Source organism: Sorex araneus, chromosome 4 (genome assembly GCF_027595985.1).
Source record: "Sorex araneus isolate mSorAra2 chromosome 4, mSorAra2.pri, whole genome shotgun sequence".
Taxonomy (NCBI): Eukaryota; Metazoa; Chordata; class Mammalia; order Eulipotyphla; family Soricidae; genus Sorex; species Sorex araneus.
This window is the reverse complement of record NC_073305.1, coordinates 136,443,797-136,471,087: the sequence shown is the minus strand read 5'-3', so window position 1 is coordinate 136,471,087 and position 27,291 is coordinate 136,443,797. Positions and strand designations below refer to the sequence as shown.

General features: G+C 43.9%; 1 protein-coding gene across 1 annotated transcript in view; it reads left to right on the top strand.

Moving 5' to 3' along the window:
• The first annotated feature begins 7,546 nt into the window (after nucleotides 1-7,546).
• Nucleotides 7,547-27,291, top strand: part of SLC22A16 (solute carrier family 22 member 16) — a 28,822-nt gene continuing 9,077 nt past the window's right edge. The window contains exons 1-4 of the mRNA XM_055136725.1: nucleotides 7,547-7,893; nucleotides 16,029-16,499; nucleotides 17,352-17,469; nucleotides 24,869-25,400. Of these exons, the coding sequence (XP_054992700.1) occupies nucleotides 7,547-7,893; nucleotides 16,029-16,499; nucleotides 17,352-17,469; nucleotides 24,869-25,400 (1,468 nt within the window). The remainder of the gene's footprint in view (nucleotides 7,894-16,028; nucleotides 16,500-17,351; nucleotides 17,470-24,868; nucleotides 25,401-27,291) is intronic.

Here is a 27,291-nt window from a genome sequence, read left to right as displayed (position 1 = left end):
TAGCTAGACTTAAGAGAATTGGAGAATTGAAGACTGATTATTATGCTTAGGCCCGTTTTTATTTCTTTTTTAATCGAATCACTGTGAGATACTTTCCTGTTTGAGTTTCAGTCATACAATGATTGAACATCCAACCCTCCACCAGAGCACATCTTCTACCACCAATGTCCCCAGTATCCTCCCCCCCCCCCCGCTCCTACAACTCCAACCCTCCCCCTGTCTCTATGGCAGACAATCTCCCCCATACTCTCTTTGTATTGCTTGCTATGAACAGCAAAAGATGTTACTGTTTTGGGCATATTGAATACGCCATGGGTAGCTTGTCAGGTTATGAGGTTATGCCGGGCGGGTGGGATATTCTCAGTAGCTTCCCAGGCTCTCTGAGAGGGACAGATGAATCGAACCTGGTCAGCCATGTGCAAGGAAAACGCCCTACCCGCTGTGCTATCTTGAAGGTGTTAACAGGACCATGGCTGCAGACCTTAAGTAAAGTGATCCTGATGAAACAGTATTTGTTTGGAAATATTTCCTTGGGCAGGTAATAAATGGTTTTGATTGATACAGAATTGTGGTGTATCATATTATAATATGATGGAGAAGCACTATAAAGATCACACCTTCTACAAGGTCATTGTCGGTGATTTTAATAGCAAGATAGGACCAAGAAGGTCACCCAAAGAACTCCACATCGGGACCCATGGCCTAGAATGGAACAAACAGGATGAGAGACTGAGTTCATCATGTTGACCAAGACCATCCATGGTAACTCACAGTACCAGAAGGCTGAATTTAAATGTTGGACATGGGACTCTCCACAACGAAATTGCCACATCAGATTCAATCGAAGGTTTTGCCTGACCGATGTCACTGTTGTCCCAAAATTCCAAACGGGATCAGACCACGATCTCCCTCATGCAAAATTCTACTTCACAGATCGGGGAGAAAGGACTGCAAAGGTTAAGTTTAAGAAGAGAACTCCCAGAATGACCACAAACTGGGAGCTTTTTGGCACTTTTGCGGCAACATGGGAAGATGCCATCGTTGATAACATCAATGAGGAATATGATCGACTGGTTTAGCACCTCCATGATTGCGCAAAAAATGCTGAGAGTAGGAAAGCCACAAACAGACGCCTGTTTTTGGAAACTCTCGAGCTCATTTGCCAATGAGTGGTTTACACGAGCCTCAGACAACAATAAGCTAACGTCCAAGTTCGCAAAGCTGTGCAGAGATGCGATAAAGGAAGACCTCAAAGAGAGAAGAGCAGCAGTGTTGGCCGATGAGACAGAAGCTGGGAAAAGTATTTGCAACGCTCGCCTGTCCTTTGCCAACTACAAGACCAAGATGACTGCCCTCTGGTGTCCTGATGGATCTATCACATCTTCCAGAAGGGCAATGCAGAGGATTATTCACGACTTCTACTCCGATCTCTTCAACACCAACGTCCACCTGCCCACATATCAAATTCCGCAGGATGGATATGTCATTCCCAATGTCCTCCCTTCCGAAATCCAACATGCCATTTCATTGGTAAAGATGCGTACAGCACCTGGTCCAGACAAGGTCAGACCCAAACACCTGAAGAATCTGCCTCCAGTACTCATCAATACACTGGCTCAGCTCTTCACATGCTACCTGTCCGAATGCAAGGTTCCGTCCCAATGGAAAACCAGCAGGACTGTTCTGTTGTATAAGAAGGGAGACATCTAACATCAGCAACTATCGCCTAATCTGCCTATTATCCATCGTCTACAAGTTGTTCACTCAAGTCATCCTGAATAGAATAGGCAGAACACTAGATGAAGGACAATCATGCAAGTGAGCCGGGTTCCAAAAAGGATTCAGCACGATTGACCATATCCACACAGTGACCAAACTCATTGAAGTTTCGTGAGAGTTCAAGATGCCGCTCTGTCTAATGTTCATCGACTTAAAGAAGGCCTTCGATTCTGTTGAGACTGAAGCAGTCATCGAAGCTCTAGCCAAACAGGGCGTTCAAACTCAGTACACCAAGATCCTCCTCGAGCTGTATTATGGATTCACCACCAGGATCTTACCATTCTACAAGGAAGTGATTATTGACATAAAGAGAGGGGTTCGGCAGGGTGATACCATTTCACCGAAACTGTTCAGTGCCACCCTCGAGAACGTCATGCGCTGACTGGAATAAGAAGGAATGGGAGTGAAGATAGACAGTCGGCAACTACACCACCTCCGCTTTGCTGATGACATCATTCTCATAACGCCAAACATTAGCCAAGTGGCACAAATGCTGGCTGACTTTAACTGTGAGTATGGAAAGGTCAGACTGCAGCTGAATCTCAACAAAACAATGTTTATGAAAAACTAGTCTCTGACACTCCATTTGCTCTCAATGGACGAACATCTCCGAATGTAGCAGTTATGTGTACCTGGGCCGAGAACTCAACATGAGGAACGACTTGGCACCAAAACTGTGCAGGAGGAAGAGAGCTGCGTGGAACGCCTTCAAGAGCGTCAAAGAAGTGGTTAAGAGGACGAAGAACCTCCAGCTCTGGGCACATCTTTTCGACTCCACCATTCTTCTTGCACTAACATACGCCACAGAGACCTGGGCCCTATGAAAACAGGATGAAAACGCTATTCGGGTATCCCAAAGAGGAATCGAAAGAGCCATGCTAGGAGTACCACGTTTCACTCAAGTGAGAGAAGGAATCTGAAGTTCCGACCTCCACCGATGGTCAAGAATCAGGGATGCTGTCTCGTTTGCCAAGGCGTCAAAAATCAGATGGACCGGACACATAATGTGATTCAGAGACAACCGCTGGACTAGAGCTGTTACCTACTGGTTTCTACAGGCTGTCAAAAGACTGCGTGGCCGCCCACCAATGAGATGGACAAGACTTCTTCGTCAAAACCCTGAATGAACGATTTGAGGCTCTTCCTCTTCTTGGAGTGAGCAGATATCATTGGGCTACAGTAGCATGTGACAGGGACAAATGGAGAAGTTACTGGTGCCTGCTCGAGCAAATCTAAGATCAACAGGATGACAAGTGACAAGTGGCAAGAATTTCCCTGTTTATTTCTGAAGAGGATAGCAATTATCAAACTTGTATACTGGGGATTGAACTCAGGGCCTCATACTCATGCAAGCCAAATGCACTATTTCTGAGCTACATCAGCAAATCCTTCCACTTTCATAGTTTACAAACTGGGATAATTCCTTAAGTGCTTTTGTTTATGAGCCCATCTATCCTGAAGGCTTATTAAATTTGTTTCTTTTTGGGTCACACCCAGTGATGCTCAGGGGTTACTCCTGGCTCTGCGCTCAGGAACTACTTCTGGTAGTGCTTGGGGGATCATATGGGAAGCTGGGGATCAAACTTGGGTCAGCTGCATGCAAGGCAAATGCCCTACCCACTGTAATATTGCTCCAGCCTTTATTGAAAGTTTTACATATGGGGACCAGAACAATAGTAAAACGTGTAGGGAGCTTTCCTTGTATGCTGCTAACCCCGCAGGTTTGATCCACTCCTGCACTCCATAGGCTCCCCTAAACCCTACTTGGAGTGATCCCTGAGAACAAAGCCAGAAGTAATCCCTGAGCACCTCAGGGTATGGCCTACGCCCCAGATAGTTACAGATAACTTTGTATGAATTAAGTGTCCTATGTGTAACTAACTCCAAAGTAACCTGAAAAATAAAGATGAACATTGACTTATGTAACAGAAAAGTTAAGAAATGATGAACTTTGGTTAAGGTTTAAGCAAGAAAACTATAATCCAGGAGAAAAATATTATAGTGTCAGAATATTCAGTAAAAAAAGATTAGTTTTCAAGACAGTGGTATCTTTTTTATTTTGTTATATTTATTCCTAAAAACTTTAAAGGCATTGGTTTTAAAGTTAAAGGCATGGATTTTAAGGCCTTGGTTAACTTTTAAATTTTTATAATGTATTGTTTTCTATTTTTATTTATTTATTTATTTTGCTTTTTGGGTCACACCTGGTGATGCTCAGGGGTTACTCCTGGCTCTGCACTCAGGAATTACCCCTGGCGGTGCTCAGGGGACCATATGGGATGCTGGGAATTGAACCCGGGTTGGCCGCGTGCAAGGCAAACACCCTACCCGCTGTGCTATTGCTCCAGCGCCTGTATTGTGTTTTTTAAAACTATGATTAATAAATTTTGTCTTTTAAAATGGTTTGTGTAATTTATATAAACTTCACCTTCACAAAACTTGGATTTGTTTTAGATAAAAACAAGGTAGATGATTGCTCCCTAAAGAAGCTATTTTATGAACATAAGGGTTAAAGGACACCAAATGGCAAAAACAAGACATTAGCACTAATATTGTTTTTATTTTTTAAATGTTTTGAACTTTCTTTGTATTCAATTCTGAGTTAGATCAATGTTTTACATTAGCAATAAACTTATTTATTTTTAATGAAACAGGTTTCTCTCTCTATATGTGTATATATATATATATATATATATATATATGTACATACATTGGCTTTTGGGCCATACCTGGTGATGCTCTGAGCTTAATCCTGGCTCTGCACATAGAAATTGCTCCTAGTGGTGCTCAGGGCACTATACAGGGATGCTGGGCATGGAACTCGGGTCAGTTGTGTGCAAAAAAATGCTGTGTCTGCTGTACTATTGTTCTGGTCCTGATTATTGTATTTTTTAAGAATTTTAAATTGTTAGAACGTCCTGACCCTGTGCCACACTCTCTTCACTGGGGCAACTTGGAGGGGGCAGGTTGAGTTTCCCTGCCTGCCCCAGCAAAACCATCCAGCCGAAAACTTCCAGAACCCAACTGTGCAGCCATGCTCAAGGTCACTCTCCACAGGCTTGGACCAACCTCACCTATCAGGAAACCTGCAGAAAACCCCAGGTATGTGGGACCCATGACTGAGATCTCCAAGCTCACTCGGAATGGGACTGGATCTCTTGCCCCAGCTCCCCAGTTTTCCAGTAATTTGGCAGTCAAACACACAAACTGCCCCTGGAGCCATATAATCTCAAAGGCCAAGATCCAGAGACTATGAAATAAAGCTCCCAGAAGAGGGCAACACAGAACATCCTGGAGTTTGTGGCCGCGTGACGCCTTATACTCTAGCCCACTGATGTACCAAAGGTAGTTGTTTGGGTTTAACATACAAGCTTGTAATCTCTTATATAAGGGCTTAAATGGCTCCAGCATGAAATACAACAATCTTCACACACTTTCCTCTTATGGTGGTGGAAAGGTGCATGGTGCTAGGATTGGTGTTTGAATATAATCTGTAATGAACTATTGTGAACAACTTTACAAAAATAAAATTAAATTAAAAGAAGAATTTTGAATTATTTTTATATTTATAGAATAAGTTCTAGATTAGTAAAAATAATTCTCACAATTTCACCCAAAAGTGCTAAATGTTGGGCTGGAGCAATAGCACAGCGGGTAGGGCATTTGCCTTGCATGTGGCTGACCTGGGTTTAATTTCCAGCATCCCATATGGTCCCCTGAGCACTGCCAGGAGTGATTCCTGAGTGTAGAGCCAGGAGTAACCTCTGTGCATCTCCAGGTGTGACCCAAAAAGCAATAAAAAAATTAACAATAAACTGTTGTGACTATGTTCATGAAGTATTTTATGTCATTTCCCTCTGATTTGCCTAATATGTGGACAAGGTAGACCCATAGCACAAATTGAAAGGAATTCTCACTGCTCTTTTATTGTTTTTCTTTTGATGGTATTTGTGCAGGATTAGTATTTTTTCTTTCCTTAAATGTTTGGGCCTTGACTTTTCAAACTATACACTCCATTACATATCCTATTTCTGGTTTTCTTTTTTCTTCCTCTTGAGTAGGTATTGGTAATTTGCATCTTTCAAGGAATTTATTTGGCCTATGTTGTGGCATTACTGATATAACTCGAACAACAGATGAAAGTTCCAAAATTCTCCATTTCTTTTTCAGACAACTCTCCCTGTGGAGAATTCTCCCTTCAGGAACGTTACATCTGGTCAGTTTCCTCCCCATGGTGGCCACTTGTCCTCCTAAGCCTAAAACTAGGCCAACGTCACTCCTAGGCCCTCTAACCACGCCTGCCCTAATTTTTCATTTTTCTTTTCTTTCTAAAAAAGACATCCCAAGTAGTTTATCACCGAATGGATTAATCATTCCAGAGTATCTGTATTTCAAAAGAAAAATGAAAATCATGCCTGTGAAGCTTGTCCATTTTCAATGGTGTTATTTCAGGATGTGCCAGAAGCTGTGAGGGAAGGAGTCTGGGCGAGGAACCTGCTTCCCTCTTCCAAATCCTGTTGGCGGACACACTTGTCACACTGTGCAGAATAGTGTCTCTGTGCCCAAAATTTCCTTTGCTCTTGGTAAATGTGAAATCTTGCCCAGGAGGCTGATCCGGACAGGTCTCAAGGTCATCAAAATTCTCCTCTCCTCTCCCTTCTCCCCTTTCTTCTCTATCCTCCTCCTCCTCCTCCTCCTCCTCCTCCTCCTCCTCCTCCTCCTCCTCCTCCTCCTCCTCCTCCTCCTCCTCCTCCTCCTCCTCCTCCTCCTCCTCCTCCTCCTCCTCCTCCTCCTCCTCCTCCTCCTCCTCCTCCTCCTCCTCCTCCTCCTCCTCCTCCTCCTCCTCCTCCTCCTCCTCCTCCTCCTCCTCCTCCTCCTCCTCCTCCTCCCCCCACTCCCCCCCCTCCTCCCCTCTCCTTCCTTCTCCGACCCCCCTCCCCGCCCCCCCATGCACACCTGGCAGTGCTGGGTGGGGAGGTTCCCTTCCTGGGGTGCTTGAAGGGAAGCAAGTGGTGCAGGGATACAAAAACGGGGCCCTGGGGCTGGAGTGATAGCACAGTGGGTAGGGTGTTTGCCTTGCACGCGGCCAACCCAAGTTCGATCCCCAGCACTCCATATGGTCCCCTGAGCACGCCAGGAGTAATTCCTGAGTGCAGAGCCAGTAACCCTTGAGCATTGCCAGGTGTGACCCAAAAAGCAAAAAAAAAAAAAAAAACAACAAACCACGGGGCCCTCCCGCCTGCCTGCAGAGAACACATGCTCAACCCTTTGAACTATCTCTGGGCTCTGAGAATTCACTCTTTCTGCTCTGCTCTGCTCTTGTCTCTTGTGGCCCCCTGAGCCTGGCTCTAAACCTGCCGGACTGTTGGCGAGAAAACCATCACCGTGCTCCTCAAGTCCCACGCGTGGCTCTGCACCCCTCAACCCTCCCCCTGGGTGGGAGAAAAAAGGTAAGAGGTGGCTCCCTTGCACGCAGGGGGCCCTGTTCCACCGCCCCGCACCAGCAGCAGCAGCAGAGCTAAAAGACCCCTTCACCCCCAGATTCAACTCAACGCGCTCCCAAGTACAGAACAGGCCCCGGCCTAGGTGCCTGGGCAGCCAAAGGGCAGGTAGGTGGCCGCGAGGGCGTTGTGACCCCGCATTCTGGGCCCGCCCCCACTAGGGGCCACTGGGCAGTTCTGCTGGTGGGCGGGCGCGCGCGGAGAGGGGCGCATCCCAGAGAGGCGGCAGCTGGACGGGGCTGGACGCTGCTGGGCGCGGCCGAGCCATGGCCGAGATCGCCGAGGTGGCCGAGCGCTGGGGCCGGGAGCGCCCTGAAAGCAAGCTAGGAGGCGCAAGGACCCCGCGCAGCTCCGTTCCCAGCGCGTTTCCCGAGCGCCCGGGCCAGTTGCGCCAGTCGCAGGCCAGGTTTGGTTCCTGGTTGTCGCCGTACGGGGATTTCCCGAGCTGGGACCCCGGCGACCAGCAGCAGTCAGGCGCCGAGCAGGCCGCTTCTGATCCCGGCCCCACAGCACCTCGGGACTCGAGGCGCACTTCGATCCCCGACGCCCCCAAGGACGTCCCGCGCACCCCAAATGTGGAGTTGATCTTTGACCACGTGGGCCACTTCGGACGGTAAGGGAGTTGGTACGCCGGCGGGCGCGTGCGCGCCGGTGCCCGTTGCCGGCCGCCTCTCCTCGCGCCCGGCCGCTGGGTGAGGGGGTGCAGGGAGCCCCGCGTCCGCGCGTCTGGCCCAGTGCTGGGGTGGTGCCCTCCGACAGATGCCGGCGACTTGGACCTCCCTCCCACGGGCAGAGGGCGTCCCGGGCCGCCTCTTGCTCACCCCGGGCGTCCCCGGGGCTGGGCCGGTCCGTCCGCACGATCCACTCTCAGACAGACATGGTCCAGGAAAGGAGTGTCTGTCCCTGGGCTACACGTTTCTCTATTCCTGCCCACTGGCTCCTTAAAAAACAAAAACAAAAAACCTCCCCCGGTGTTGGAATATTGAGTGGCTATAACAAATTATCATGACCCACTTTGTAAACTACCGTGTTTAAATAAAGTGTAGGGGGGAAGAACCCCCGCCCCCACCTCCCCCAACCAGGGTGGCAGCCACGTCCCACTCCTCTGAGCTGCAGAGTGCCCCGGGTTGGTATGGTCCCAGGAGTAACCGTTAGTTTGATGTCATTTCTGAAAAGGGCCATGAAGAGCTGGTGTTGAGGCACCATACTTCATTCGACGCCCCCAATAATATTACAAAGACATATTTGAGGTCTTTGGACTCCTTAACAGCCTTAATGACTGGGAAAGGAAACAGATCCCCCTCCCTCCCCGCCAAGGCTCCACAGCTACAAACTGGGTGGGACTGCAATAGAATCATTGTACACCTGCACCCTCTTTTGCTTTGTTAAATTTTGAATTGTTGAATCGTGCGTGTAGGCGTTCACATACGGAGAAAGGCCTCCTGGCCCAGAGTGTATGGGGCAGAGTTGGCTGGGTGAGGGTGCCTAATATCTTTCTTTCTTTCTTTTTTATTGTATCACCGTAAGATACAGTTTATCTTACATAAGATAAGCTTTTATGATTGAGTTTCAGTCATACAATGATCCAGCACCCATCCCTCCACCAGTGCACATTTTCCACCACCAGTGTCCCCAGTATCCCTTCTGCCACCCCTACCCCATTCAACTCCCTGCCTCTGTGGCAGGCACCTTTATTCTTACTCTCTTTCTCTACTTTGGGCATCATGATTTGATGTGTGTCAGGTTCTGTGGTGTAAGATGATATCTCATTGTTGTTTTGATTTGAATCTCCCTGATAATTAGTGATACAGAGCATTTTATTGCGTGCCTTTTGGCCAGTTGCAATTCTTTTTTAAGGAAGTTTCTGTTCATTTCTTCTCCCCATTTTTTGATGGGGTTGGAGGACTTTTTCTTGTAAAGTTCTTACAGTTTCTTATATATCCTGGATATTAACCCCTTATCTGATGGGTATTGGGTAAATAATTCTTCTCATTCAGTGGGTTCTCTCTGTATTTTGATCACTGTTTCTTTTGAAGTGCAGAAGCTTCTTAGTTTAATGTAGTCCCATTTGTTTATCTTTGTTTCCACTTGTTTGGTCAGTAGTATTTCATCCTTAAGGATACCTTTAGCTTCAATATCATGGAGGATTCTGCCTGAATTTTCCTCCATGTACCTTATAGATTCAGGACTGATATTTTGGTCTTTAATCCATTTTTTTTTCACTTTCGTGCTTGGCGTTAGACAGAGTACTGAGTTCATTTTTTAAAATTAATTTTTAATTTTTAATTTTTACATTTTTTATTGAATCACCATGAAAAAAGTTACAAAGCTTTCAGGTTTAAGTCTCAGCCATACAATGATCAAATCTCTATCTTTTTACCAGTGCACATGTTCCACTACCAAGAACACCAGTATACCTCCCATCCCCCCACACCTGTGTGGCTAATGATCTTCACTTTACCCTCTCTATACTTTGATTACATTCAATATTTCAACAGAAAACTCACTATCATTATTTAGAATTTTCCCCCAACAATCAAACCTGCTGAAAAGGCATCATTTGATAATTTGTTTTCCGTTGCTGAGAATGAAGAGTATATGAGATTTTGGATTTCTGATATTTTAGTAATTACGTCCAGAGAAATTTCTGCCAGAAGTTGCATCACTACAAGCTCGTACCTCCGGTTACTGGGTTCTATAAGATGGCGGTTGCCATGCGGCCACCACCATCGCCTCCGCAGAAAGGAAAGGCTGAGAGAGAAAAACCTTCCCCCTCCTGGGGCGGTGTGGGGTCAGTAGCTCAATTCAGAGTCTAGAGGTATTTCTATAGGAAGCCTCTGGGTGCCGAAAGTAGTTAGTAGGCCTCCGGGATCATGGTCTTTTAGGAGCAGAGGAGCCGTTCATGACTGAGTTCATTTTTTTTTTGCATGTAGCTATCCAGTTTTCCCAGCAGAGGGTGCCTTATATCTTATTGAGATTTGAAGCTTAGTCCATTTGGACCTGTCTCCCTTCTTCCCCTGCCAGGTCTGAACACCTTCATTCTTTTTTCTTTTTCTTTTTTTAATTGGATCACCATGAGATACACCATTGCAAAGCTGTTCATGATTGGGTTTCAGTCATACAATGTTCCATCACTAGTAACTTTATTAGTGTACATTTCCAACCACTAATGTCCCCAGTTTTCCTTCCACCACCCGTCCCAACCTGCTCTGCCTGCCTCAATGGTAGACTTCTCCTCTCTCTCTCTCTCTCTCTCTCTCTCACACACACACACACACACACACACACACACGCACACACCTGTGTTGTTTTGATGGGCTCTGCCATAAGAGATTCGGGTGCTATCTCTGTTGATATTCACTGCAGCCCTGACAGTACAGTGGTGCCATTCCTTTCACAGAGAGAAAGCAGAGGTCGAGCATGTGGACTTCAAGGTTGCTGGGTACCCTGTGATGCCATTCCTGCCCTGACTTGACTTCCTTTGTCCTGTGGGCACAAGTGCTGTATTCTCTCAGGAGAGCACAATTAGGAACCAATACTAGCACTCAGCTAGACCACTGATAACCTGTGTCTGCTGGCAGAATAGCATGGGGAACAGCTGGACTTGGATGCTGCAGTTCTAGTCATGGCTTGTCGAGCCTCACAGTATTTATATCACCCCTGCTTTCTTGTCTTTAAAACAGGGGTAATGGTAAAATTAAAGACTCCACATGAAGCCTCTCATCTTCACATTAACCCTGTGAGGTAGCACTGTAGCACTGCCATCCCATTGTTCATCAGTTTGCTCGAGCAGGCATCAGTAACGTCTCCATTGTGAGACTTGTCGTTACTGTTTTTGGCATATCGAATACACCACGGGTAGCTTGCCAGGCTCTTCTGTGCGAGCAGGATACTCTTGGTAGCTTGCTGGGCTCTGCGACAGTGATGGAGGAATCGAACTTGGGTCAGCTGTGTGCAAGGCAAATACCCTACCCACTGTGCTATTGCTCCAGCCCTGTGAGGTAGGAGGCAATAATAACATTCCTCCTCCAGCATGGATTTCCATGATTGACTGAGGTCGACAGAGGTGGTCGGTTGGCCTAGACTAGGCACCTCTTTACAGGGTTGTTAGCTATATATGCCTGTTGTCCCTTCCCTGGAAGTTTGTTCCTCTTCAACTACAGTTCAGGGTCAGTTCTGCTTAATGGTGAGAGTATCCACGAACCAGGGGGATGAGACAACCTTACTATCCATAGCTTGGGACTTCCTTCCTGTGCTTGGTACAGTTGCTTCCTTGTCCTTAGCCACATGGCCAAATGTAGCCAACTGTAGCCCACCTAGGTGGATGAAAGGGAGAATAGAATTGGGGAGACAGCTCATTTTGACATAATATCTGCAAAAGTCGTTCTTCTCTCTCTGTCTTTCTGTCTCTCTCTTTTTCTCTTTGTCTCTCTTGGTTTTTGTTTTTGGGCAACACCTGGTGAGACTTAGGGGTTACTTCTGGTTCTGCATTCAAGAATTGCTCCTAGTAGTGCTCGGGGGACCACATGGGATGCCAGGGATTGAATCCGGGTTGTCTGTTTGCACGGCAAATGCCCTACCCTCATACTATTACTCTCACCCCAAAAGTCTTATTATTCAGTACATTTTCAGTAAAATATGGCAACTTTAGTGGGTTCCCACCTCAGCTGTGTGTGCTCCATGTGAGAGCAGCTTGGAGGAAAGCCACAGGTAACGAGCCAGCGCTTATAAGTGGAAATGGTGTGATCCTAGCAAAATCTTCTGGAGTTTCACTGGTATTTGCTTGGTCGCCTCTCTGTGTTTGTAAATAGAGGGGAGTATGAAGTATTGCTTAGATTTAAGAAAATCTTGTGAAAATATTAAAGAGAGAATCCTAATTATTATTTCTCACTTCCCAATAGTCATTCTAGGCAAGGAAACACTATCCTAATTTAAGAGAGAAAAACAGAGCAATGCTGAGGATTCAGGCTTGGTCTTTGCTGCTGGGGGACGGGACGCTCACTGGTGTCAGTTGCCAGGTTTGAGTGGAAGTTGCCAAACTGCTGAGCTGCATGAATGCCAGTCCTGATAACCCCATGACTGCGTAGAAGCTCCATAGACATACTAGGGTTGATGCAGGAAAGATGTCATCTTTCTCGAGGTCCATCCCCAAAGCCATCTTCTTCATTTTATTATTAAAACTTTGCCCCCTTTTGGGACACATTTAGCACGGGATACAAATGTCCTTTCCCTTTTTTATTGAGGGCCAAACCCCAGCAGTGCTCAGGGCTCTCTCCTGGCTTTGCATTCAGAATCACTCCTAGCTGGGCTCAAGGGACAATATAGGGTACTGGGGATTGAACTCAGGTTAGCCGTGTGTGAGTAAAATGCCCTATCCTCTGTGCTATTGCTCAGAGGCCCCTTCCTTTTCCTTCCTTTCTCTTTTCTTCTTCTTCTTTTTTTTTTAATAAATACTCAGATCTATCCATAGTTCATTCCCCAGATTTTTTTGTCAATCAAATTTTTTTCAAGTTGCTGACCTGAAAGATCAATGGCTGCCACTCATGAATAGGCATATATAATCACATGTCTCAGGATTTCTCCCGCCAATCAAGGGGCACAACCAGGTACCCCGCACAAGGAGGGCATCTACCATTATCCTTCAGAGTGTCCCAGAAGGAGACTGAAGGGCTGCAGGGCTCTTGCTTTTGCCTGTGCTTTTGCATATTATACAGGACATGGCTGGAGTTTTCCCTCTGCCTACTGATTATAGGGAACTCCCAGGGGGCTATTGGTAAGGCTGAAGTAGGTGATAAGAATGCAGTAGAAGATACTCACAAATCTCGAGAGAGATCAACAAGCTGCAGAGATGCTTCAGACCCCACATCAGGCTGAACCTCATATTCAGGGCACCCTAGAGGGAGGTGAGTCTCCCCACTTGCCGTAACAGAGTCCCAGCAGCCAAAAACCTCCAGAACCCAATTGCTGCTATGCTCCAGAGGCTTGGGACAAGCCTCATCCATGAATGAATCCGTTGAAAACCTCAGGTATGTGGGTCTTGTGAATGAAATCTCCAGGCTCTTATGGAGTCAGGGATGAGCGACCTTCCCCACCATCACCCTGTTCTTCAGGAACCTGGCAGTCACCCCAAGAACTACCTTTGGCACCAGATAAGCTCCTTAACTGGCCATGATCCAGAGACTCATAAATAAATCACAGAAGAATCAGCAAGCTGCAGAGATGCCTCAGGTCCCAAAGTCACCACCCAGTTAAAAGTTTAACTCCAGTTGTGTCTCCTTATCTAAAATTTTAGAATTCTTGGAGCGACATCTCATACTCTATATCACTGAAGTACCAGGAGTAATACACATTGGGTAGGATTCAAGGTAGAAGTCAACCAATCTCAATTAGAACACAAGGCTCAGCCTATAATAGCATGTTAACAATCTCTTACACAAGGGCTCAATAGCTCTAGGGTGAGATACAACAAACTTCACACTCTTTGTTCTAAGGAACCTTTTTTGATCATTTTTAGAGATTTACTCATAACAAGAAATATAAAATAAATTATTTAGGGCCTGCTATTGGAGCAGGATTGGGTGGTGGTTGGGAAAATTCATAATAGTGGATAAGGTGTAATGGTGGTGGGACTGGTGTTGGAATGTTGAATAGAATAAATTATTGTGAACAACCTGATAAAAATAAAATAAAAATGCAAAATGCAAAAAAAGAATGTAGTGGGGAAGATTTAAATTGAGCCCTGAAACTATAAAAGTCTAAATATCAAAAGAGGGCAAAGCTTCATGACGCTGATCTTAGTAATGAGTTCTTGAATAATAGTACACCAAAAGTGTAGGCACCATGCTCCAAAGTAAACAAGTAGAACTGCACAGTCCAAACTAAAAAGCATTTCCACAGCAAGGAATCAATAGAGTGAAATGATAACTTATGAGAGAGGAGAAAATATTTGGGAACATACATCTAAAAGGGGCCATTCAAAATTGAAGGGGAGCATATAAGTCAATAGCAATCTAATAACCAGATTAAAAATGAGTTGATGTTTTGTTTTTTGTTTGGGGAGGCACACCCAGAAATGCTCAGCTAGGGGTTAGTTACTCCTAGCTCTACACTTAGGAATTACTACTGGAAGGGTTTGGGGGACCATATAGGGTTCCAGAGATCGAACTCTGATGGGCCACATGCAAGGCAAATGCCTTACCCCCTATATTATCACTCCAGCCTATGAGTTGATGGTTAAATGGGCATTTCTACAAAGAAAATATACAAATGGTCCTTGGATGTGTGAAAAATATTATTCATCACTAATTTTCAGGAAAATGCAAATCTAAACCACAATCAGGTATCACCTTCCACCTATCAGGATGGTTGCTGCCCAAAACACACATGACAATGTATTTGTGAAAAAGCAGAGAAATTGGGACACTTACTTTCTGTTGGGGTGGGACTCGGAATGTGATTTAAGTGGTCGAGCACATGACCTGTATGCCTGAGGCCCTGGATTTGATGCTGCATACTGCCCCCCACCCCACCGGGTGTGGCGCTCTGCCTGGTGTGCCAGCCACCAAATTCTCTTCCTTAGAAATCTTTCTTGAGACAGAAAAAAAAATCTGTATTCATCAGGGTTCTCTAGAGACAACCAATTTGAAATAGTGTATGTATACACATGTGTATATATCATTTAGACATTTATTATATATACATATAGTGAATGTTTATAATAGCACTAGGAATTAGTACACATGGTTGTGGAAGCTGAGAAGAGCCACACAGAGACATTGAGGACCTGGAGATGCAGGAAGGCTGGTGGTGGACATGGAAGGTCCATACCTGAAGGAGAATTGGGGCACTGGTAGTGCTCTAAGTCCAAAAGCCTAAGAGCTAGGAGTGCCCAGGCTCAAAGGCGGGGTCAGGTGGGTGTTTCTGCCAAGGCAGGGAGCTCCAATTTGCCTTTCCTTCCCTTATTCTACTCCAGCCCTCAATAGGGTAGATGCTGTGCAACCCCACTGGAGGGACATAGTCACCTGTACCCTCACAGATCATGTTTTCCCAGCTAGATGGGCCTTTTTTTTAACCCAGAGTAGCTAGCACATAAAATGGACCATCACAGAATAAACCCATATCTTTATTTTATACATTGGGATATACAGTACTATTCATTTTCTTCCAATTGTCACAACTTTGAACTTTGGGGTTCTTTCATATTGAGTCCTTTGGTATGCCCTCATCTTTTGGCATTTTTAAATATTCCTGGCTTTGCTACGCTCCAAGATGCTTCAGACAGGTTTTGTGTTCTTGTTTTGGTCTTAGATCAGCCATTGTTCCTTGCTTCCTTATACTGGAGAATATTTAGAAGGCAGAAATACAAGATCTGCGCATGCCTGTTGATGCATAGGATGCCGTCACTTTTAAGTCTTTTCACATGCACACATAAACACACTAACCTACATGTAAAAACACATTCATAATTATTTATGTACTTATTTCATTCTCTATTAACCTAAACATGATAGTAACTGGAGCCATAGCATAGCGGGTAGGGCACTTTCCTTGCATGTGGCTAACACGAGTTCAATCTTCATGTCCTCCAAGTACCGCCAGGAGTAATTCCTGAGTGCAGAGTAAGCCCTGAGCACTGCTGGGTCTGGTCCAAAACCCAAAACTAAATAATAAATTTAATGATAGAGATCCAACATCTTGTTTCCAGCTTATAGGACCCCATGTATTAACTAACTTTTCTTCCTTTTGCAGATTCCAGAAAGTCCTCTATTTCATATGTGCCTTCCAGAACACCTCTTGTGGTATCCATTTGTTGGCTTCTGTGTTCATCGTATCAACCCCTTCAAGGTTTATCTGCAAACCTCCAGGAAACGTGTCTCGGATTCTTTTCCAAAATACTTCTGGTGACATATTGCAGAACATATTCTCACAAACCAGAGACGACTTCATAATAGTGCAGCTACAGAACGGTGAAATCTGGGAGCTCTCCAATTGTGGGAGGGTTCATAGGTCTGACTTGGAGTTGAATATATCGTTTTCTCGTAGAGACGCTAAGAATAGTCTAGCTTGCCCGAATGGCTATTTCTACAACCAGTCCAAATTCTCTCTAGTGACTGAATGGAATCTGGTGTGTGATCGAAAACATTTAGCACTAATGATTCAGCCCATATTTATATGTGGAGCCATGGTAGGATCAATGATATTTGGCTACCTTGCTGACAGGTGAGATGAAATATTTATGACTGTTACTTTTGCGATGTTACTTTTGTGTGGATGTTCTTTTTACCTCTTTGATGTTTTCTTTCTTTTTGTGGAGGCTTGGAGGTAGGGGTTGGGCCACACCCAGTGATGCTCAGGGCTTACTCCTGGCTCTGCTCTCAGAGATCACTCTTGGCAGTGCTCAGGGGACCATATCAGGTGCCAGGGATCAAATCCAGGTTGGTTATGTGCAAGGCAGGTGTCCTACCTGCTTTACTGTTGCTCTGTTCCCTTTGATAATGTTTTTTTACTTAGGGGACATGGAATTGTGTTCAAAACCTTAGCCATTTCACACCTCCTATTGAGATACATGTGTCTTTGAAGATCTGTTATATAGGAACACAAAATAACCCAGGGGTAAGAAAATGGGCCCTGAAGACAGTTTGCCTTCTTAATGCTATGTGAGTTTATTTTTGGGGAAGGGGGTAAAGAGAGACATCAAACAGTGTTTAGGGCCCATGGCTGTGTGCTCAGGAGTCACTCCTGACAGTGTTTGGGGGATCATATGTAGTGTTGGTGAAGGAATCAGTGTCCACTTCCTGGTTACATGCAAGACAAGTGTCTTAACCTTAGTCCCTGTGTTTCTCTCCCTCTCTCTCTGTCTCTCTCTCTCCATTTATGTGGTTTTGTGGGGGTTATTTTTGCTTTTTTCTTTTTTGGTCACACACAGTGATGCTCAGAGCTTACTCCTGGCTCTGCACTCCGGAATTACTCCTAATAGTGTTCAGGCATAGAACCCGGGTTGATCTTGTGCAAGTCAAATGCCCTCCCCAATGTACTATCGTTCCATCTCCTCATGTGTTTCTTATGTTTCAGATTGGGGAGACGACCTATTCTGTGGCCCACAAGCATAGCCATGATTCTATTTGGTATATTGACTGCTTTCTCAGTGGACATTATCAGCTTCTTTATCGTGTACTTTTTTCTTGCTATGGTAAGTTGTGTTTTTTACATTTTTGTTTTGTGGGAGGGCTTACTCTTGTCTCCGTGCCCAGGGATCACTACAGATATGGCTTGGGGACCATATGCAAGGCAAGCACTCTATTCACTCTACTATACTATTGCTACAGCCTCCCTTTTCTTAAATATTTTTAATTTGACTGCAATATTTACATATAAAATATTCTCTAATATTCATTTTTCTTATTGAGGCACTACTGAGATATCAAGCACTAAATCCTATTCATCCTACTCCAGAAGTCTTTCTGCAGACTACTGGTGTCTATATTGAAGAATGGAACTCATTACGTTGAAAAATCATTACTTACTAGGCAGAACCTGTTTTCAGTTCACTCTGTGCACATGGCCCAGTTACTCAAAGAATATTGTGTTTCTGAGCAGTTGTATTGGTATCCTGAGGCCCTACATGTAAATAGACCTGGCTATTGTGTCAGCTTTGTTTTATCTTGTCTTCTTAGCTGTGTGACCATGGGCAAATATGTTGTCCTCTTCGAACTTCAGTTTCTAATGTGCAAACCACAGGAAAGAATCCCCACCTGGTTGCTTGCCAGTAGGACTCAGCAGTGACAGTGAACATCACCAGTGGAGTGCCTGGCACGGAACGGGCACTCTCCCAGCTCATGGGTCGGGGGTGGACTGGCCAGTGAGGAAGCTCTTTCCACCTCCAGGCCGGTGCCAAGTCCCTGGTAGCAGCAGTGTGATTCTGTTTGGAGCTCTTTCATCAAGGGTGATAGAGAAAGGATTTGGTTTTTTATCTGTGGGCAGAACTGCTGGTATTGCTGAGTGCAAGGCAGGGCCTGTATCCCTCTCGCCCCTCTCCCAGGCCCAGAGAGGTTAGTCGCAGCAGAGACCTTTGTGCTCTCAGAGAGCAAGGAAGTGTGCTCCTTTGTGGAATCTCCATTGATGGTTAGAGGAGAATTTCTGGGAGGTCACACCCATGGCCAAGGATGCTCATAGAACATTTTGGAAAAAAGAACTGAGGTGATTGCACCTAAAAAAGAAGAGAGAGAGAGGGAGAGAGAGAGAGGGAGAAAGAGAGAGAGAGAGAAGTAAATGATGTGTATAGGATATAGCCCTGTGTGCATTTCAGAAAGGAAAAGTTTTCTTTTTTGTTTTGTTTGGGGGGCCACAACTAGCGGTGCTCAGGGATTACTCCTGGCAGTGCTCAGGGGGCCATATGTGGGGCCAGGGATTGAACCCAGGCTAGCCATATATAAGGCAAGTGCCCTACCAGTTGTGCTATCTTTCTAGCTCAAGAATGTAAAAGATTTTTAATACAAAACAGGACCAGAAATGTTGGCTCCACCGAGAAGATTTGGCTCTGCAATTGGAGAATGAGGTTTAATGAGATTAAAAAAAAAAAAACCCACCCTGAAAAGCCCCTGACGGTGCAATCAGTGGTTTAATAGGTACCAAGAGAGCATGAAGGTCCTCTTTTGGAAGGCTTAAGAGAGTTCTGAAAATATGTTTTAGTTTTGCAAACTAACCTCTGTCAGGTTTCAGAAGCAAGAAAATGAGGCATGGAATACATTTGTAAAGTGTGGCCTTAGGTTTCTGTGACACTTTTCTGTGTTTCCCCTGGAAATGTTATGTGTGGTGCTCTGTGTCTGGAAGATTTCAAAGGAGGCAGATTTGTACATTCAGCACATTTACTGCTTTGCCCTTGTGGGGCAGAGTAAATCAGGTTGGCTGAGAAAGCCAAGTAAATCAGCCTAGACCGTTTGAATAGTTCTATAGTGTGTGGGAAGGCAAGACATTGATTGGTTGTCTGCAAAAATCCGTACAATATTTATAACAGAGGCAGAATAATGAAGGGCAGATCTCAATAGTCAGGGGTTTTTCCATTTTGAGGGACACAATAAGAGAATATTCCAGCTGGAGGGAGCAATGTGAAGGCTCTGAGGTGAGAAAGAATCAAAGGACCAGATATCAAAAGCCTGGAGGGGAGGTAAAATATATGGATAAGACTCAGGGGCAGACGGTGATTCTGGAAAACTTGGTAGGATGATAAAGACATTGCTTGATTTTTTTTTTTTTTTGCCTTTTGGGTAACACCTAGCGATGTTCAGGGGTTATTCCTGGCTCTGCACTCAGGAATTACTCCTGGCGGTGCTTGGGGGACCATATGGGATGCCAGGAATTGAACTCGGGTCGGCCACATGCAAGGCAAACACCCTACCCGCTGTACTATCACTCGAGCCCCTTTGCTTGATGTTTTAAAGACAGTGGAATCCATCAAAATGATCATTTTGACAGCTCTATGGGAGTTACAAGTGTGATGGTTTCAAGAAGCTATTTGAAATTATTTAGGCAATTGTCTTTGGATTGTCTGAACTCAATTCTAAAACTAAGTAATAGAAAGTGAGAGTAGACTCAGAATTAGCGTTAGAAAAAAACATGACAGGGACTGATGTTTCAACCTTATCTAGTGGGAAATTTATGGTATTTTAAGGTTAACCTAATCTGTTTTGCTGTAACAGCAGCAAATATTTACCAAATAACTAGATTCTTTTTTTCAGGATTTCTCATGATCCAGGTTCATTATCTGAATCTTGCAATTACAAGGTTGTGTAGGGAAATAAAAGCTGTTGTCACAAAAATGTTAAACTGGTGATTCGTATAGTCACCTCCAAAGCATATCCTCACTTGCTATTGTGTCAGTTCTCTCTTATCATGGCAATTTCCTTACTGGCCACCCTCTTTGTGAATCTCAGAGACAAGGTGAAACTTAGATCTTATAGAAAGTGCTTGATTGTATTAAAGAAAAAATGTCTTTGGGTAGTGGGAGAGAAGGAATACCTGAATTCTACATGGGAACAATTGTCCAGTGGCAGAAATAGGTCAGTTTACTCTAGAAGATATTAGCATTCACCCACAAGGATAAAAACATGATGGGCTTTCAACAAAGTTTGATTTAATTGCCAAAGGATTTAGAGAGAAAATTTAGATTTTAGGGCACCTCTGGGAAAATCAGTGGTGCCCTAAAATATTTTTGCAAGAAAAAAAAACAAACAAAACTTTATGATTTGTGTTATACAAGTCAAATGTGAGATTATTATGTAGGAATAAGTCTGATCATTTCACTGTCCCCCATCACTATCATTGAATTATTTCTTTGTTTATTCCAAGAATGATCACATATTTTTATAATCTAATTTTTTTAAAAGGCTAATTTTCAAAATGAAATTTTCTCCCAAAAATGTTGATAAATACACATACTATAGAATTAAAATTTGTAAGCATGAGTTCAATGAGACTGGTTCCATTCATGTTTGGGTGTAACCGCTACCACCATACATTTCCAGAATGGAAACTTCTTACTCATCAAATATTCTCTTTCCATTCTCTCTTACCTATAGCTCCTAGTAAAACCCCTGTTATACTTACTATGATTTTGATAATTCTGTATGGCATGTAAGTGAATCCTGTCATCCAGTATTTCTTTTTGGGATTAATTTATTTCACTTAGCACAATGTCCTCAAAGTTTATCCCTGTGGTGGTCTGTGTCAGACTCTCCTTCCTTTTTAAAGGCTGACTATTCTTCCATCGTATGTTTATATTATGGTTTGCCTTTTTTCCTGATCTGTCTACTGTTGGATGCTTGAGTTGCTTCCACATTTTAGCTGTTGTGAACATGGATGTACCATTGTCTCATTAAGACTTTTAAATTTTTGGGGGGTATGGTGCCGCCAGCAGGTCAACCTGTACCTGTAGGGCAAGTGCATCATCAGTCTGATGATGCCTTCAGACTTTCAGATACCCCCAAATTGCTTCTGTGCCTTTGGCCAGACCCCAACAACTTGGGACCAAGTTTACCAAGAATTAAATGCCAAAAGTTAGATATGTGGGAGACACACCCACAAACCACTTCTGACTCAGCTATATAAGCTCATTTATTGATCTTATTTCAGAGACCCATAAATCTTGAAAGAGATCAAAAGATGCAGTTAGGACCTGTAGCTCAGAGGTAGGCAGGAACCCATGACTGAGAACCCCAGGTTTGCTTGGATCAAGACTTGGCCTCCTCCTCCCAGGTCCCCAGTTTTCCAGTAGCTTGGCAGTCACACCTACAAACTGCCCCTGATGCCATGTAATCTCACCAATGGCCAAGGCCCAGAGACTATAAACTAAAATCCCAGAAGAGAACGCCGCAGAATGCCCTGCTCCACACCAGGCTGTCTTCACCGGGGCACCTCGGAGGGGGGGCGGGTTGAGTTTCCTTCCCTGCCCCAAGCAGAACCTCAGCAGCCAAAAACTTCCAAAACCCAACCACCACCATGTCCAACGCCACTCTCCACATGCTCAGATGAACCTCACCCAAAACAGGATGAACTTCACCAGAGAGCGGATCGGCAGGAAAACCCAGATATGAGGGAACCCATGACTGAGATCTCTGAGCCCACTTGGATCAGGACTGGGCCTCCTCCCCACAGGTCCCCAGTTTTCCAGTAGCTAGGCAGTCACACCCATAAACTGCCCCTGGCACCATGTAATCTCATCAGTGGCCAAGACCCAGAGACTATAAGGTAAAGCTCCCAGAGGAGAATGACACAGAATTTCCTGGAAATTATATTCTATCCAAAACAAGCAATATAAAACAAATCGTCTAACGTTGCCTTTCTGGCAGGTTTGAGTGGTGGTGAGACTAGTGTTGAAATATCAAATGTAACCAAAGCAAAGAGAGAGTTTGGGGGAAATTGTCTGCCACACAGGCAGGAGAAGGGTAGGAATGGGGGTCGGGGGGAATACTTGGGATTTTGGTGGTGGAAAGTATGGGTGAAGGGATGGGTGTTTGAAGATTATATGACCGAAACTCAAACATGAAAGCTTTGTAGCTGTATCTCATGGTGAATAAAAAAAAAGGTGTGGGGGGGATAATAATAAAATAATAAAAATTAACATTCAGAATAGAATAAAAAAAGTAATGTGGAGTTCATGTCCAATTCTTAATCAATGGCTGAATAAATAGCAGTACTCCTACATTATTAAAAAAAAAAAAAGACTTTTCAGTTCTTTAGGGTGTTTGGCCAGAGGAGGATATTTGGAGCTTGTGGTAGTTATGTTTTTAGTTTTGGTGAGGAATCCCCACTTGCCCCACTGACACTGCACACAGGATCCAATTTCTCTACAGCCTTCTCAGCACTTGTTTTCTGGGTTTGAGAATATATATTTTTGTTGGTGGTCCCCCTCAATGATTCACTGCCAGGATCTCACCAGGATCTCACTATTCTACAAGGAAGTGATCATTGATATAAAGACAGGGTGATACCATTTCACCGAAACTGTTCAGTGCCACCCTTGAGAACGTCATACGACTGGAGTGGGAGTGAAGATAGACATTCGGCAACTACACCATCTCTGCTTCACTGATGACATCGTTCTCATAGCACCAAACATTAGCCAAGTGGCATGAATGCTGGCCGACTTCAGCTGTGAGTGTGGAAAGGTCGGACTGCAGCTGAATCTGATCAAGACAATGTCCATGAGAAACGAACTAGTTCCTGATGTTCCATTTGCTTTCAACGGAACGAACATCTCTGAATGCAGCAATTATATGTACTGAGGTCGAGAATCAACATGACAAATGACCTGGCACCTGAGCTGCGCAGGAGGAAGAGAGCGGCGTGGAACACCTTCAAGAGCATTGAAGAAGTGGTTAAGAGGACGAAGAACCTCTGGCTCCAGACACATCTTTTGGACTCCACCGTTCTTTCTGCACTAACATAGGCCTCAGAGACCTGGGCCCTATGAAAACAGGATAAGAACGCTATTCGGGTCTCCCAAAGAGGAATCAAAAGAGCTATGCTTGGAATATCACATTTCGTTCAAGTGAGAGAAGAAATCCAGAGTTCCAACCTCCATCAATGATTGAGAATCAGGGACACTGTCTCGTTTGCCAAGGCATCAAAAATCAGATAGGCCGGACACGTAATGCGATTTGGAGATGACCGCTGGACCAAAGCTGTTACTGACTGGATTCCATGGAACGTCAAAAGAATGCATAGCCTCCCACCTACGAGATGATCAGACTTCTTCGTCAAGACCCTGAACACACAGTTTGAGGCTCTTCGAGTTCTTGGAACGAACAGACACCATTGGGCTACACTAGCATGCGAGAGGGACAAATAGAGATGTTACTGGTGCCCACTCGAGCAAATTGATGAGCAACAGGATGACAAGTGATACAAGTGGTGTTAGTCATCGTCTACAGTCAGTTTATTTGTCTTTGGTAGTTGCTGTCCGAAGATTGTGAGGAAGTAACCCATTATTTTTACTGACATTTTTTCTGGTGAATTTGATGAGTGTTTTACTGTGTGCTATTGGCTCTTTGTATTCTTTGGAAAAATCCAATACTTTTGCTTATTGCATTGTTCTGCAGCCAAGTTTTAAAAATTGTCTATGTATTCTGGAATTAAACTCACCAGATTTTCTATATGTGAATGTCTCATGCCATAGGCTTCGTGTTCATTCCTGGTAGTTTACTGAATGCACAGAATCTAAAAAAAAAAATCATTTTAAAATCCAACATGTCTATCTTTTTTCTTTATTTCCTACTAAAATTAAGTTTTTAAAAAAATTAAAAATAAGGATTTATTTTTCCATTGATTTGCAGTGCTATAGAATGTCAGAGTATACTTTTATATCTCTATATGCTTATGTCTTCCTACACCTACCATAGAGTTCTCTTGCCACAATATGATCAAAACAATCCTCTGCCCAGTTCTCCTACTCCCATGCCCTTTCCCTTTGGTAACCATAATAGTTTTCAGGGTCTAAAAGTTACTTCCGTATGTAAAATGAAGTTTTACTCAAAATTGCTTTTTCTTCTAATTACTTTTAAAAGAAATGGGAAACACTTGTTTCCATCTAACCATTATGGATTTAATGAGGACATTCTATAATTAATATGGAGAATTGCAAAGAACTAAGACATGAATTTCCACTAAGAAGGGCATATAAGCAAAACAAAGGACAAAAGTCTAATACTTTATAATCTTCCAGTGTTTCCCATGGGGCGAAGGCTGGGAAAGATCAAAGGATTTGTTATTTACTCTTTTTTTAATGGGGTAGTGTGGGGTTGAGGCCACATTATGGTGCTCAGGGGCTACCTGTAGCTCTGTGGTTAGAAGTGACCCCTGGCAGTGCTCAAGAGACTGTATGTGGTGCTGGAGTTTTGAATGGGGTCGATGGGATGCAAGGCTAGCACTTTAATCTTTGTACTAGTCTCTTGGGCCCTAAGGATGATAGGGGTTTGAGGGAACAACTCTACCACTTCCTCTCAGGCCTCGGTGTGCTGTCTAGGGATATGAGGCCCCTCAGGAGTTAGAAATATGACTTTAACCCTGGCCCACTCTCCTGCTCTGTCTCTCAGGTTACTGGTGGCTTTATTATAGTGGTCTTCATCTATGTGGTGGAGATCATTGGCATGAAGTACCGAACCACAGCAGCCATCTTCCTGCACTCTTCCTTTGCACTGGGGATCATGATTGTGGCTTTGGTTGGCTACCTGGCGAAGACTTTGTGGGTCTATCAGATGATCCTGACCTTGGTGACATCTCCCTTCATCCTGTGCTGTTGGATCCTCCCAGAGACACCCTTCTGGCTTCTCTCAGAGGGAAAATACAAAGAAGCACAAGAAGTAGTTGATAAAATTGCAAAGTGGAATGGAAAACCCTCCTGTCAACTGTCAGAAGTGTTTTTACAGGATCTAAATAATACCATTGATTATAGCTTCACTAAGAAGAAGACTCACAGTATTCTGTATATGTTTTATGGCTGGAATGTGGGACTAATGACAACGGTTACTTGGTTGATTTGGTTCACAGCGTCTTTGGGATTCTACTCCTTCTCCTTGTTAAGTCTTAGTTTAAGCAAGAATAAATATTTATTTTTATTCCTTACAGGTAAGTTAAAAAATTCTATGTAAGTGTTGCAATGAAGTAAAATTCTGCCATGTTTTAATTATATTTATTTTAATTTGGGGGGGTTGATATTTATTGGGAGCACAGAATCTAGGTGGGAATGTCTTGGGAAATTGTCCATTTTAAAATTTATGGGATTAAGTTGGAACATTTTATTTTTCTTGGAGCCACTGCTGTTCTGGCTGTCTATAACGTCTTTGATGTCACTGTGGAGTGCTACTCCAACTGAAGGAGAAAGTTCTTTTCTTTTCTATTCTTTTTTTTTTTTTTGACTCTTCTTTGGGTCCTATCTTTCTGTGTTGTACATTGGTTCTTCTTAAGAGGAAGATTGCTTCCTCTTGGGAAGACTTACACTGGTCTGGCCTGCCTTCTCTTCAGTTTCACCACTAACTGGCTCTTTCCTAGCTCATCACTAATTAGCTTTTACTAAAAAAATGTCTTCTTTTCTTCTTTTCTAAGTTTGGAGTGATAGCAGGGTCTTCCAATTCTTTCTCCTGATGTGCCTTCTGGGGTTTTGCAATCTCTTCCATTTGTCCTTGTTTCTGACACACCTCTGGAGCATCCTTACTGTTCTCTGGAGGGACCAGGGCAATGACAGCCAGGTGTTGCTGTCCCTACTGCAAATGTTTTTTCTCCTGTTCTTCCAGTTGCCTAGAAATCTTCCTTTGCCTGAACAACTGCTTTCTTCTTGATAATCAGATTCTTTACAGAGAGTATCTCTAGGGCACTTCTCCTGGACTTGTTCTTAAAGTGTCTGCCCCAAATGTACTTGTGGGAGATCCAGTTTTTTGTTTGCCAGGCATCAGGAGATGTGGTCTTTGTTTCAACTACAGCTGCTTGACCAATGAAGGTGGAGTGGAACGTGAGACCATATTTTTTGTCACAAACCCCTTGGCTTCAGGAATCTGGATGCTTAGTCCTTTTGAGAGGCCCTGGGAAGCACTCAGATGCTAACACTAGGCATTCTTCCATATTACTATTGTTAATAATCTTTTCATTATTAGTAGTATGCTGGGACACACATGGCAGCCCTGAGGGGCTACTCCAGATTCTGCACTTGTCAGGAGTTGCTCCTGGTGGTACTCAGGGAATCAAGTGGTGCCAGCATCCTGTATGTAAGCCCTGGGTTTCAGCCTGGCAGCAATGTTCCTGGCCCTCTATCATGGTTTGAAGGTGATTTTATTTTTTTTTTCTGTCAGGAATAATATGATTATGGTCTCTTTTAGTGGTAGTATGTGGTCATGCATGTGTGCGTTTACTTTAGAAAAAAAACAGAATAATTTTGGTTTTCCTTCCCTCTTTTGGCTTCTTTTTCTTCCTCACTTATTTCTTTTTAGTCCACCATCATCTGAGACGTCTTTGAGAAGCATGACTTCTATAAGGTTTAGCGCGTATGCTGCCAGATCCTTTTCTTTGCATTTCCTTCATTTGTGTAGATAAACACTTTATAATTTAACATAAAAGAGGCTACACAGGTCATATTTTTTTCTAAGTTTATTTCTTTTCTTTTAAAATGTAGAATTTTAAAAGACTTTAAATTGTTTTACTTAAGGTCAGAGTTTCGAAGTTAATAACATTGAATCTTTCTTACCTTTCTAGGTTAGTAACTTAGAAATTTTTATTTTTATTTTTTTTGCCTTTGCTAGCTTATTTCTGAACAGCTGTAGCTGAGTTGAAATTTTGATGCTCTACTGAAAATATTATTTTCTCAGAAAACACTTATTTATCACTGAGATGTATTCCAGAAGTTCAGGGAGACCTGTTGACCAGGCTTGCCTCAGCAGGTGTATGTTTTATTCAGCCATCCCCGGGTAGAAGGGAGGAAAATGCCCTTTTCTTAGCAGGTGAGGTGGGCAGTGTCTTGTAGCTGGGC